Source organism: Streptopelia decaocto (assembly GCF_964273445.1).
Source record: "Streptopelia decaocto genome assembly, chromosome: 3".
NCBI lineage: Eukaryota > Metazoa > Chordata > Aves > Columbiformes > Columbidae > Streptopelia > Streptopelia decaocto.
Window position 1 is genome coordinate 90,260,188 of NC_138656.1, and position 15,109 is coordinate 90,275,296.

The 15,109-nt window shown below is 38.4% G+C and overlaps 1 protein-coding gene across 4 annotated transcripts in view; it reads right to left on the minus strand.

Moving 5' to 3' along the window:
• FAM135A (family with sequence similarity 135 member A) overlaps positions 1 to 15,109 on the minus strand; it is a 92,570-nt gene that overhangs the window by 21,694 nt on the left and 55,767 nt on the right. For all 4 annotated transcript variants that reach the window (XM_082047584.1, XM_082047583.1, XM_082047581.1 and 1 more), the window contains 5 exons: positions 8,173 to 8,246; positions 7,716 to 7,870; positions 5,150 to 7,466; positions 2,946 to 3,106; positions 1,189 to 1,280 (listed from right to left, as the gene is read on the minus strand). In XM_082047584.1, coding sequence (XP_081903710.1) covers positions 1,189 to 1,280; positions 2,946 to 3,106; positions 5,150 to 7,466; positions 7,716 to 7,870; positions 8,173 to 8,246 — 2,799 coding nt within the window. The remainder of the gene's footprint in view (positions 1 to 1,188; positions 1,281 to 2,945; positions 3,107 to 5,149; positions 7,467 to 7,715; positions 7,871 to 8,172; positions 8,247 to 15,109) is intronic.

Genomic DNA, 15,109 nt, shown 5'->3' on the forward strand with positions numbered 1-15,109 from the left:
ACAGCATTTCATAAGTTCACAGTGCACAAGAATCTTAAATGCCCTAAATTCTGATCATCCTTACTTTAAATTATAAGAATTTTGAAAGTGGGCAGGGAAGGATATCGTGTATGACCAGAAACTGTTTCACATGTGATCCTGAGAAATACTGAATGGGCTAAGTCTCTGCAGTTGCCTTCTGAAGGAGAAATTATTTTTTAATAAAATACTTAATTAACTGAAGCGGAAAATGGGGAATGATTATTGACTAATTTTTCCAAAACAAACTGTAGAGGGATTTGTTTAAACGTTCTTGTTTGCAACTGAATTATTAATGTGTATGAACTATAGCATTACTCTCAACTGTATACTGTGGAAACTGGAATTATAAACATTCAAAGAGAATCAGCCGACATCAAGGAGAAAAATCCATCAGTAGCTATTAGGGCCAGTGATCTCAATGGAATTCCCAAATCAGAAAGTTTCAGAACTGCTGACTGCCAAAAACTATCGGGCTAGAGAAGAGAAGGCGTCACTTGCTGCCTGTCCAGCCTGGCTGCAAAGCATCCCGGCAGCTATTGCCAGAAATAGCTTCTGCACTACAGGAACCTTTTGTTTGAGCCACTGAAGAGACTCAGTTCTAATTCATCCCTGAAGTGTCTACTACAATACGTAATACACACACGCAAAAAGCACAAAATTGGTCTTCCGTGCTTTGTCACGTTTATTACTTCACCTGAAAACAGCAAGATTTACAAAAGTTTAACACAGGTAATTTGATATTGGTTCAGTGCCATGATGTAGATCTTATAGTGCACTGACAAAAACAACAGACAGGTATTTTGCATTTCTCAGATCTTGTGAAATAACACATCTCCCTTCTTGCCACATCAGTTTTCACTATCATAATTTTTACTATTAACATCAGGGGTATCTTATTTACAATCTTAACTGATTATGCTGAGAATTCAGGAGATCCAACGAGACAACAAAATGGCAGCAACAAATACTACTCCTTATACATTTACCTTCAATATCATACTAGGTTTCTTTACTTTAACACAAGCCACAGCTCAAATAATCAGTTCTGTGAGAATACAATAAAAACATACAAACTGTAAACTGCAACATGACAATGCCATTAAAAAGCATGTAAATATGTACCCTGTTTATTGCTTTACAAAAATTATTTTTCTGTTTGTCAAATACCTGATTCCTTTCGGACATAAGAAAATCTATTCTCCCTCCAGGCAGCCCCAGCTCAATGTAAGTCTTCACTAATCTTAGGTCTGCGCTGTTACCTTAAAAGGAAAAACAATCAAGAGTTAGTACTGTGAAGTTAACTCGCAATATAAGCACTCAGAATACCGAAATGAACCTATGGCACAACTTTAAACACAGCTAATGATGTTCTCAGCCGTAATTAAAATTCAGTAAGACTCAGGAAGATAAACTGCAATGCCAAATGCAGTGACAAAACAGTCTAGAAAAATGACATTCAACGCACTTTTAAAAAAGCAAGGATTTAGGAAGTCATGTTTGATTCTGTCTTAGCATCCAGCAGATAAATAGCATTGTGAACATTACATTCCCTAAAACCTAATTAACTTTGATGAAAGTCAATTAGAGAACTCAGAGCTAGCTTAAGGAATTCAGGGAAGGAGCAAGGAACAAGGGCAAGTTGTAAACTTCATAGAATAAAATGGCAGAGTGGACCGTCAGCAAATAAAGATACATTTAGACTGGTACCCAAGACAACAAATGCCAGTATAACCAGCATCCAGAAGATTTCTCTACATCAACAATTGTGTATGCTTTTGAAGAAAGACTACCCTTTCTGCCTTAATTAGAGAACAAGATTTTTATTTAAATCTGTTATTAATAGGAAAGAACTTGTATGAACTCACCATTTCGTAAGAAAATTCTAACAATATGGATTTTTCTAAGGCTTCAAAGACACGTTTTTTTAACAACAGTTTTTTTTGGCCAAGTTAACTTTTGCGTCAATTTTAGACAAACTAGTAAGAAGGAATACCTCTGAGTTCCATTTTAAAAGCACTTTACAAAGGGCGCTTTCTGCTCCAAGGAAGAAAGAAAAGCTATTCTGGTTTTTTGTTTTTTGTTTTTTGTTTTTTTTTTTTAAACTTAGGAATTTGAAAAATAAACGAGGCAGTTGTACAGTGTCGGTCCAGTCCAATATTGTTCCTACTGCTATCCTGTGTTTCCTTACACTGTTAATTTAAGAAGCTTCTCAAAAAAAACCCAAAAAAGACTGACGGCAGAAAGCTCCGAGTAGAGGGGATATTATTTCTTCACGCACATATATGCTTTGAACTAAAGCAGGTGAAGCTCTTTGAACTTTTCAATTAGCAAGAGATTTTCTCATTTCTACCACAGCAGAGCCTCCATCCTTGGAAACATTACAAAACCCAACTGGGTTGGGTTCTGGGCAACCTGCTGTAGGCGCCCCTGCTTTGGGCAGAGGAGTTGGACCAGACAATCTCTGGAGATCCTGTCCAACCCCAACCATTCTGTGACTCAGTAATGTAATCTTTTTAAAACCTCATAAACACTTCATCGCATTTTACTTATACTGTTGTTTTCCTAACAAGATACACATATTTTTTTTCTTGAAAATGTAACATTACCAATTCTAAACAAAACTGTTTTATTCTATTACCACAATATGGACAAATACCAATACGACATAAAAAACTGGAACATCTATCTAATATGAACTATGGTGTAAAGTGTGTTTATGTGCATGAAAGTTTTACCAAAGATAAATGTTACGTAAAATTATTAGTTTAAATGATTCTATGGAACACATTGTCAAATGTAGCAGTATAGTGCCAGACTTCCATTTCCCTCCAGTTAACCTATTTCAGAAGCATTCAGTTCTGAGTTCAAATGACAAAAGCTAATCTGAACTGCTATCTCATTCAGTATCACATTTCCCAGCGTACCATCTAGGCCATGGACGCAGACTATAAGATGTATTCCTTCTTCTGAATAGTCATCTTCTTCCATACTGAAGTAAGGTATTGAAGAAGCCAGTTTGAAAACATCACTATACATAAATCCAGGAAGTTTAAGTTGCTTCAATTCTTCTTTAGCCTGTAGGAAACTGGAACGAAAGCATATTTATGATAAAGCAACATTTACAATTGCCAGAGAAATGTAGAGTCTCCTAGGATACAGTTTTGTACTGTCCTTTTACTTTGTCTTCTATGTAATTGATACAAAGGAAAATATATTTATCAAGTTATTATCTTCACAAAACAAGCCAGTTCCTCAATATATTTTTTATTGCAGCTTCCTACAGCCCCTTTTCCTCCGTAACAAAATCCATACCCCAAGTGCTACTCTCTTCTCTCCTTTGAAAATCCCTGCAAATTCTGAAGTATTTCTGAAACCACTGAACATTTTGGATTAGTTCTGGTCTTGAGCAAGCAACAGCTTTGTTTAAATGCAGTAACAATGTCACAATCAATCAGAAGTCAAGGTAAAGATTTCCACTGATTTTTGGTAATTCTTGCCAAAATTAAAACCTATTTCCTAGGTCAGCAGAGAGCTGGAGCCCAGTGCTGTAGTAGCTCACCAGAAAGTCCCTCTGGTAGGTTAACAACTGATAGTTTGAGAAGATGCCAGATCCAGACCTCTGGTCTCTTGGATATTACATGAAGGCATACACTATACAGTTTCTAATAGCCGAGCTCCCCACATGCTCAGAGTCCCTTGCATTCCTCCCTTTCTCCTCAGTTTTTTGTGTATGACCTTCTTAACTAATGGCACATCAGCTTCCCTGCAGCACTTCAAGCTCTATGCTTCCTTGTGCTTCTCTCCCTAATGCATCTGTTCTGCACAGTCCCTCACAGCACCATGCTGCATCCCGTCCTCTTGCTCCTGCTCACTGTTTCCTTCCCATTCTACTTTCTGTTCTCTGTTTTCCCAGACTTATCTTTGGCTCATTCCTCACTCATTCAGGCTTCAGTGAAGTCAGCCTGAAGAGAAATCACTGCAGGCAGTTGGTCTTATCACTCCCCAGCAGAGGTTACTTCTTTTGTATTCAAGGCATGTTTTCTGAACTGAATGTACTAGTGTTGGTTCTCTGTGGAGCAGATCGTGCGTGCCCTCTAGAATTCCAGTTATCCCACGCTCTGGGAGACTCTGCTTTCCCTAAGGCCAAGTCCTTGATTTTACTCCAAGTTCCTTCTTTCTTTTATTGTAACAGAACACCCTAAATAGTCTCTGCTTTTCATCCCTTCCATTCCACATCAGTACCCACCCTGCAGTATTTCAGAGGCTACTTTTCTGTCTGATTCTAACCTGTTTTCTTCTACCACCGCTCAATCCTTCCTCCTTTTCTCAGCTACTTACCACAGACTATCTGGTCTTTTATCTCTTCTGCATTCTTAGTGTTCTCCTTGTTTTTACCTCTCTTCTAATTTTTCTTCCTTCTGAAAGCAATATTTTACTTCCGATACAACATAATAAGCTGCTGCTTCCCACATTCAGTTAGCAGCACAGGGTTTCTTAGGGAAACTCCTATATTTACAGCAAGAGGAGGTGCAATCTGGGATCCCTGATGCTCCTCTAAATTTGGCTTTCCTGGTATTCAAACTGCAGTGTAATTTAGAGCATTGTGGTCTCTGAGGTGTTACATTTTTGATATTTGAAGACTGAAAAATAAGGCCATGACCTTGGCTAGCATCACACATTTGCTTCACTTAACTAATTAAATGGACAAGCAGTTACAGAATGTTTTCGGGTTTATGTTTTTAAACTCAAAGCACATTTTCCTATGCTTGCTATTTTAACAGCTTCCATTTTATAAACCACCATTTTTACACTCAGTAGCCATTACAACATCACTTTTGAGACAAATGATTTGTTTTTTAAAGGAACATATTAGAGAAACAAAACATACCACGTTTTGCTTGAAGTTTGTCAAACCACATGAAATCACAAAACAAATGACAGAAGGAATTCAGTGCTGACACACTTTCTACCTGAACATCTAAAATGTGATGCTACTTGAGCATGCAGAATCCACAAGCCACAGACCTGGGGGCACCATGAAGCCCAACCACACTCCCTTTCCCCTTCTATACTACCTTAACATCATTTCTAAAAGCATAAAAAACTTTGTTTTAAAACAATCACTTACGCTAACATTTGAGGTTTTGGGGAGCTTTCATACCAGGAAACAGCTGAAGCCGAGCTGTAGGATGTGCTGCCTGGCTGTTGTGTAATTGCAGGAGATTTATTCCTTGAAGAACAGATAACATTGCAAGGAGAGTCTCTCAGAGAAGAAGGAAAAGAGAGACAACCAGGAGTACAGACAGGAGGAACAGTCATTCCGTCTTGGAGATGCCCACTATCAATTCTTTCAGACCTCAGGGCTCCCTCTTCTGCTGAGCCATGATCCTGGTCAGCACTGGAAGCTCCATCTAATATACTATAGTCTGTTTCTTCGTAATACCCGTTTTCAATCATTTCTTGATCCTCCTCTTCTTCCTCGTCTTGTTGGGAAGAGCAAATAACTTGGTTTTCGTACGTTTCCTTCTGAGGGCTAACAGGATTGCTGTTGTCCATAGGCCAAATATCTGAAATATCTGTGCTGCTTCGAGAGCCAAAATAGTTTTCAACAAGCCCTTGCTTTACCATGTCAGTACTACTGGTTGGAGAAGGATTATCTGTACCAGTTTCAGTTTTAGCTACTGACAGTTCTTCAATTGTCTCCTTCAGTTCTGAAGGCTCATTATGTTTTCCTTCATTTGTTTTTTCAACCTCAAACACTGCATTTACAGATGAAGAACCTGAAACAACAGATGGCTCATCCATACAAGTAATTTCCAAATGCAATTTAATTGTCTGTTCTGTAGTCTGAAGATGCCTTTCAAGGTTCTGAGAGTCCTTGCAGGTGATGCCAAGGTCTGCCTGTGGGCTGTAACTTTTCACATCAGTGGATGAATCCTCATCTGAACCAACTAAGTGTAAAAGATCTTTTGTTCCTGAGAGTGAGGAATGTATAGACAGGGTTTTGTTATCTGAGTGCCCTGAAAATAAAACACACTGTTGCTGCAAATTGGTTTTTGGTTTTTTACAGTCATCACATTTTGGCAAGTCAGTTGCTCCAAGATCCAGTACTGGTTTACTGTCACTTAGCTGGCATTCAGGTACAACAGATATCTTTGAATTCTCATCAGGTGACAGCTCATCATCATCTGAAGGCAGAGAATTTATGGATGTCAGGGATGATTGTATTTCACTTACAGCGCTGGTACTCTCAGTGCAATGGCTTTCTATTGTGTTTTTTGTAGCACAGTCCGGTTTCAGTAAAAGCTGAGGAAATACTCTCTCACCGTTGTATGCACTTTGTCCTTGAACATTTTCAAAAACCTGATCAGGGTTGGGGTGAGTTGCAAAAGAACTTGGTTCACTTTCTACACCTGAATCTGAAAATCTAGAAGAGGCATATGTGACACTAACATCAGGTAATTTAGTCACGTTTCCACTTACAGAAAGTTGACTTTCTTTTGTAGAAAGAGTAAGCTGATTACTTTTCATTTTTGTTAAAATGTCACTGGTATGTCGGCAGTTTCTTTCGTGAACATCTTCTTTTTCAAGCCCCATTTCCTGTTCTCCTGAGTTCACTTTATTTCCAGATTCTGAAGACTGAATATTGGGGGTCTGCAGATTCTCTCCCTGCACTCCATCTTGCGGAAACTCGGCCCATGATCCAATGCTAACAGTTACTTTCTCCCCTTCATAGGGATTCTTATTACTTGGTTTCACCTCAATTGTCCGGACTCCTGAGGTAGCTGGTTGACCTCCATGACAACTTTCAAGCGTACCTCTGGGTTGTAGAGCACTATCTCCTTGTATCGTTCCAGAATCTGTCTGGGAGATAGCTAGTCTATCAAAAATAGCCACATTTTCGCAGTGCATGGAGCTACCCAGACCTGGTTGGACACCTTCAGCCTTGTCAGTCTTTTCCTCAGTTCCGGATGGCAAAAATGGAAGTTCTCTTTGACTTATCTGCCTGGTGCAGGTCTTTGTATCACAAGGAAATCCACCTAATGCAGGGTCCAGCCCTTCGTTAGCACTGCATGAAGGCTTGCCTTCTGAGCTCCTAGAGGCATCTTCCAGTGCTGCACTTTTCAAACATTTGTAGCCTACTAAGACCACTGAGTCCTTAGAATTCTGTTTCACAACTTTTTTTGTGTTTTCAGGTTTCATTGTTTTCATGAGCTTAGTAACCTTAACTTTGGATTTATTTACATCTTCATTTTTCCCTTTCAAAGTTTTTGTTAGTGTCTTTTCACTTTCTGGATGCCAAATGCTGGAGGCACCTGCAGGTCTTATTTTCACTTCCGGGCTAGTAAAACCAGCTACAAAACCTTCTTCAGCTTCAAATTTATCCAGTTTATTGGACTCTGATCTTGGAAGACTCTGAACTACCAACCAGGGTGCATCCAGATCTTTCGCCAAAAAAAGCAAAGGGGAAAAAAGAAAAAGGATTGTTTACAAGATTATGCATGTAAACTGTTATAAACCACCAGTAATTATAGAACCTTACATATTCTCGAAACTCAAACTAAAGAAATATTTCCGAACAAATAAATGTACTCCTTTAAAGCCAGTAAAAAATGTAAAAAAACCCCACTCAGGTTTTAAATAACTTTTGCTCAGTTCTTCAAAAAGAAAACTGCACTCTGAGGTGTGTTTACCTTCAGTAACTGAATCTAAATATCGATCTTCAAAGATTATAGGCAAGGAGTTTGTATCTCCATCAAGTTCACTGCATTCAATGGGGAGGGGTGGAAGGGAACTGCAGAAGGAAGTGTTTTTGATTGCTGCACACATCTGGAGATGACTTTGAGCACTGGAAAAAAAGAAGCAGTCCCAAATGAAAAAAGTAGAACTATTTATTTTTACAGTAACAGAAACTAGTAGTAGTTTAACTCATTTTAGTAGCAGCTTTTCTACTAATTAGTTGTTTAATAGCTTCAATAGTTATTTAATAGTTTATGATATAACTTCCATTAAAAAACTTCAAATCTATATTCAGGACATGTTTCTCTTGAACTTGTTAAGTACTTTTGCAAGACGGTACCTCCACACTACGTAAGCTATAAAATAACAGTACCACACACTACGTGCTGTGCACTTCAAAAGGCTACTCACTGCAGTTCTTGATAGGCAAGGGCAGCTTGCCTGGGATGCTCAAGACAAAAGAATGCTTCTGCAAATCTGCGCACCTGCAAGATCCAAATAGAGTTAGAACTTATTTTCTATTACCTACAGTTTTTGAAAATCCACCTGCATTCCTACACAGTAATGTTATTAACTTGTATGTATGATGGACAGGTAGTTTTTTAAAACATTCAGTCTGAGTGGGAGGGAAGAGGATGCCACAGAAAAGACCAGCAACTGAAACGAGAATTTTAACTTGTGCACTGGATGACTGAGGGGAATTACATTAGATTCAACTGCCTGCTGTAAACTTGATTACCAAGAAATCAATCATCCAAATCAGTCTCACCTGAAACAATAACACAAAAACAGTAAGAAGTTTCAAAAGGAAGAAAGGAAATTACTGCTTGATGGACACTTCTGCATGTGTTGAGGATTACCTTCAGAAGTAGAAGCCCATTAGATATTCAAAATACAGAGAAGTACCTGTTTCAAATTTTCTATGAATACTCTCTAGGCCACAGTAAACTACTGTGCAAAAAAATATTTTGTTTGTAAAGATTTCAGCCGCAAATTACAAAGACAATAGCAAAATGTATACTAATTACAAGCACTGTATTCAAGACTTAATGGTATGCCTGAAGTCAATAAACCATACAACACTAAAATGGGATTTTATAACAGAAGCATTTTTTATCATCAAACACATGGTGTGGAAACAGAGAGGGTGAATTATACAGCAATTTACTACAAATAAAAACATAATCAATGTATTGAACATAGAGTACAGAGAAACCCCAAAGTTAAGGCTTTGCAATATGAGACTCCTCACATTTCCAGTATTAAATATTGGAACATTACTCAATCTAGATACATTTTCAGAACATTTTTGCAATTGCCCAATGACCTGCATAAAAAAATGCAATTCAATGCATTAAGACAGTATCTTGCTTGTTGTAACAAGACCTATAAAAAAGACAAATGTGTTGGACGGTGGCTGTCAGCAGCTGCTTGTGCACTAACTTGGGCATAAACATCAATTTGTTCGTATCAATTAAAAGAATATTTCTATCCCACTTAGAGAACCACAGCTGCAGCTAGTCTGCTTCGTCAATCATTTATTTACCAGCCACTTCCTGGCCCCCAACTCCTTTCCTTCCTCAGTATACTCTGGGTTTTCCTCTAAAGTTATCCCGTTTCCCAGGCAATGGGGTTTCCCTGTGAGGGTTTGCAGCGTCTCTGGCGGAGCAGCATCAGACCCACTTCAGCTCCTGCAGCAATTTCACTTTACTCCTAGCTGCAACCAGCACCTGTGTCCAGCCCAAGCACAGACATGCAGGAGAAAAATCCTGTGTGTTAGCTGGCAAACGTCAGGCTTTCAGGACCACCCTAACTTTTTTTCAAAGACAAGCACTTGTAGGGGAGTTAGTTTTCTCTCCTGATACCTGGCCCAGTATACTTTTAGCGAGTACTGTCTGGATCAAGTTTTATGTTCCGTAGCTTCTACTTTTTCCTCTTTTAATAGAAGAAAAACTGGAAAAAAATTGCTCAAAGTTGCTTAATAATAAAAAAAAAAAAAACTCAAACCACATTAAACCTTCAATCTCTAATCCGCACTAGAAGCTGAGACTCCTGTCCTAACCTCCCAGAATTCAATTTACTGTATTACATAAAATTAATCTCACTGATAACATCATGTGTGAACAGTAATGGAAAATGTTTTGGAGTAAAAAGAACATGCTAAATGGAAAACTTCCTTGTAAATGCAACAGTAACCAGACACACACACAAAAGACATACCTGCTTTCCTTCAGAAATGACGTTAGGAGTTTATGCATACACATGTGGGGTTAGAATCAGTGTTCCTAAATACTCCTCTGTGTTTTTCCAGCTGGCTTTTCTAAACACACATCTACCTTTCAAACACATGATTTTGTCAGAACTAATCCCCAGCCTTTCCCCAGAAAGGGAGAAGCTTGTTATACAACAGAATTTGAGACCATTTTACAGGTTAAAAACTAGATTTTACAACAATCAATCATGAAAAGCAGTATAGTTAGCATTGTAGACTACGAAATTTAAAATAAATACCCAAACCAATCAGGTAATAGGAAATAAAACAGTAACAGGAATACTGCCCAATTAGTAGCTGTCTGTGGTTGAAGCCAAAAGAGCACAAAGCTGTTTCCCAGGAGGCAAGCAAGGTGATTCTGACTTTGGATCACAGAATGTTAGGGATTGGAAGGGATCTCGAAAGATCATCTAGTCCAATCCCCCTGCTGGAGCAGGAACACCTAGGTGAGGTTACACAGGAATGTGTCCAAGTGGGTTTTGAATGTTTCCAGAGAAGGAGACTCCACAACCTCTCTGGGCAGCCTGGTCCAGTGCTCTATTACCCTCACTGAGAGGAAGTTTCTTCTCATATTTAAGTGAAACCTCTTGTGTTCCAGTTTGCACCCATTACCCCTTGTCTTACCATTGGTTGTCACCAAGAATAGCCTGGCTTCATCCTCATGACACTGACCCTTTACATATTTATAAACATTAATGAGATCGACCCTCAGTCTCCTCCAAGCTAACGAGACGCAGCTCCCTCAGCCTTTCCTCATAAGGGAGATGCTCCACTCCCTTAATCATCTTTGTTGCCCTGCGCTGGACTCGCTCCAGCAGTTCCCTGTCCTTCTTGAACTGAGGGGCCCAGAACTGGACACAATATTCCAGATGTGGTCTCACCAGGGCAGAGTAGAGGGGAAGGAGGACCTCCCTCAATCTACTAACCACCCCCCTTCTAATACACCCCAGGATGCCATTGGCCTTCTTGGCCACAAGGGCACAGTGCTGGCTCATGGTCATCCTGCTGTCCACCAGGACCCCCAGGTCCCTTTCCCCTACGCTGCTCTCTAATACGTCGTTGCCCAGCTTATACTGGAACCTGGCGTTGTTCCTACACAGATGCAGGACTCTACACTTTCCCTTGTTATATTTCATTAAATTTCTTCCCGCCCAACTCTCCAGCCTGTCCAGGTCTCGCTGGATGGCAGCACAGCCTTCTGGCGTGTCAGCCACTCCTCCCAGCTCTCAGTGTCATCAGCAAACCTGTTGACAGTGCACTCTAGTCCCTCATCCAAGTCATCGATGAATATATTGAACAGTACTGGTCCCAGTACTGACCCCTGAGGCACTCCACTAGATACAGGCCTCCAACTGGACTCTGCCCCATTGACCATGACTCTTTGGCTTCTTTCCTTCAGTCAGTTCACAGTCCACGTCACTACCTGACTGTCCAGACCACACTTCCTCAGTTGGATGCGAGCAATCACTTTACCAAATAAAGGAACTGGATTTATATGGAGACCAGATCTCTGGAATCCTGCCACTGTCTTGATCAGAAAAGGAAGGTTTTTTCCACTTGCAATAAATCTCACTTGCAATGGTTGAAGTAATTCCAAAGCTTTTGAAGAAAATCTGATTACCAGCTCCAGACAACTCTTACTAGCAACAGTACAAAACTAGTCGAAAGCAAGCTCTGAAAGCACACACAAATCAATATTAAGGAGAGAAAAAAAAATACACCAAACCATTGTGTTAAATCACTGCTTAACTTATGAAGGGACCAAGGCATTTGCTTGGATGTTGTTAAATGGGCTCTGCAGAAACAGAGCAACTACCAGCTGGTGTCAGGGACTCAGGCGCTCCTGACCTGGGCTGACTCCACCACGACTTTGCAGGAGAAAATTGTTCCCACTGCTCCTAGTTCCTACAGACTTCCCAAAATTAAGGGTTTTGTGGTCCTCTCAACATAAACAAAAGAAGAGGAAATATCAGACAGAAAAACTGCTGTGGGATATTTATCAAGTCCCTGCACATGTAAAAGATGCAGTCTGAGATCTGAGTTCTCATTACTTTAGGACTAATCAAACTGACAGAAATATTTTTGGAAAAGTGTGTTCAGACCTACCACAAGATGCCACTATGGAACAAACAGGTGAACTAGTTTAATGTGCATTTTTTTTGCAATATAAAATAGCACACACTAGGCAGATTTTTCAGTAAAACACAGACGTAAAACTTACCAGTGTGACAAGGCAGTTGATGGATGTTTTAGTGTACCTAAAGCGTTCTCAATTTTTCTAATGTAGTACTTAATATTCAAAGTATTTGGAAAAAAGTGTTTAAGTAATCAAGTTAAATAAGTAAAATTATTAAAATAATTTTAAATACTTAAAATAAATTATGCCATTATGACCTTATTTTCTAACAACATTTCATCAGAAATACCTGCTTTATAAGCACCTGTGAAAGAGGGTGAAAGGCATTTGGCCAAATACAGATGACAGGCATTTCTACAGTGTATTTTAATACAAATATCTAAACCAATCAGATGAGTGATTCCCTGAAAGGGTTCATTCATCTTAGATTAATACTAAATTTTCCTAGGGAGAAGTTTCCTGGGGAGATTATAGTCTATAAATATTGCAAGATGAAACGGTAAAGTTAAAAGAGACTCAGCCTCCTGTAGAGAACACAATAGACTATTGATTTCCAAAATAAAAGGGATTATTTAGATGGATGGAATTTTATATAGTACAAAAATCTTATTCCAGAATGGACAGCTGCTCTCTCAAGAGGAGAATTAGAACATCATTTCTCAAATCTCAACTAAATTCACTAACCAGAAAGCATGCATCATTTGACATGTGCAAATAACACCTCTAGGGAAACATGATCATTGCACACTTTCCAAAATAAGTTCATATGAACCCTCAGAATATAAATTCTAAGGAGAATATTAATACAAATTACAAACTATTATGCTAAGCACTGCGAAACAGGATCCAAAAATCAACTACCAAACCAACCAAGGTTCAAATTTACCATCTTTTTAATTTAAAGGTTTACTGAATTTATGGATTGCTGGCTCGTGCTCTATTGACATGTGGCAAACCCAGTGCAGCTACATCTTTTTACATGTATTTTAATTACATATACTTGCAAAGTATTTACACAAGCTCTTCACATTCTGAAGTACAGAAAACAAGTATCACATTTGCAAATTAGTTCCTTTAAAATTTAGTAATAACACATTGCTGGTTCTCTGTAAGTTGACTCAGGTGGAATTTCCTTCTTGATGCCATATTATTCAAATTTTAGAGTCAGCCTCTTTGCTCTTCACTATCAGGCTTTAATTAAAAAGCTAAGTTTAAGATTACACGTGCCCTGCATCTCTTTTTCAGTCTTTGATGTTTGGGTAGATAATGTAGTATCCAATAACTGCAAAACTCCATCACAAACAGAAATTAGCCACTTCCTTAAAAAATAAAACAAGCTCACCTTTTTCAGTTAAAACAAGGATCACCTCTGAGCTCAACTTAGAAGGCTTGTAAGTTTGAGAGACTCAGTGCCACTTGTGAGCAAGATACACTGAGCACTACGTAAGACTCTTCATCCCTACAACACTATGCTGCAAGTGTGGGTTCATATCTCCAGAAGAAGATATTTCAACAGCATTTATTAAAGACTAATTTTTTTTTTTCCAAAGAAACACAAAAACTGAACGTGATGTTGTGCTTGAAACAAGTTTAGGTATGTGTAGTGACAGATAACAAAACGACTGGGCCTAACAGCAACTGGAAAGGGAAAAAATGCAGGTGCGAAATCAAATGATACTTAAAAAAAAAAGAGAGGGGACGGAAGGGAACTCCTATTTAAATTTTGTGAAAAGAGGAAAGTATCCCAGAGATACTTTTAATATACATAATATCTCAATTCACATTGTATAATTAACTACTTTGATTTATATTCCCCAAAATAACCGCAGTAAAATTCAGTAATTAAGGTATTTGAGAGCTAGAGAGAATGACTTACAGAGATTTTAAAACAAACCACATTTAAGAAGCTAAAAACATAACTTATAGCAGTATATTTTTTTTTCTTAAATGTTGGAGCAGTAAAAATGAAAGTATTAATAGTTCTTTTGGTTTTATTAAATATATACTTGTACAAACACTAACATACCAGCAGTTAAATGCAAGTGTGGGTTAAGTGAAACAGTATTTTCATTTCATACCTTCCACTAGTTAACTTAAAGGACATGAAGGAATCCAGAATTTATATGAAAAGCACAGAAAGGTAAGTAAGACTCATAGACAGCCAGTAAAATGCTCATACTTTCCTACGGCTAGCACATCTAACAAATAAGCCTTGCATTCTTTCTGAACTATTCCATTTATTCTCCAGAATAGGCCATTTCCACAACCATGATTTCTCTTAATAAACAATGTGATTTATCAAGTCTGTAAATAAGACCACAGTGCAATGATCCTTCATAATCAGTTTCCCTTCCAGAACCAAAACAGCAAGGGTTTTGATGCAAGTGACAGAAATGCTGGTGAGATAAATCAAATCTCTCAGAAATAAAGCCTTAAAATAGACTTTGTTCTGGACTGTGACTATTACAAAGCACAGAAAACATATTCTTTTTAACCAGACCTTCTAACAGGCTCTCTGCAAATGATTGTAAAAGAAGCACCTCCACATAATCTCTTAAAATGAGCTATTCTGTAACGTGTGCAAGACAAATGTGGTGGGTGTCATATTTAATTTGTTTTTGTTTTAATGAATCTTACTTTCTGAAAACTTCAGAATGTTAGGTTTCTTCAAATCCTCGGCCACAAAAGATGGGAGGGAAAATATATTAGAAAGTGAAGGTAACGCTTGAGATCATATCTGAAAATATTTCACTATGGGAACCAGCATTGCTGTGGTTTTGCATGGAGAGAGCCCACAGGAACTGCATGATCAACTGTGTGTGTAGGCACTCACTATACAGATATTTTTATACACATACACACATACTCAATAGATCATTTCCAGTACGTCTCTTATTTTTTAAAAACCCACTTAAGAGACACTTCTAAGCTTATGAATT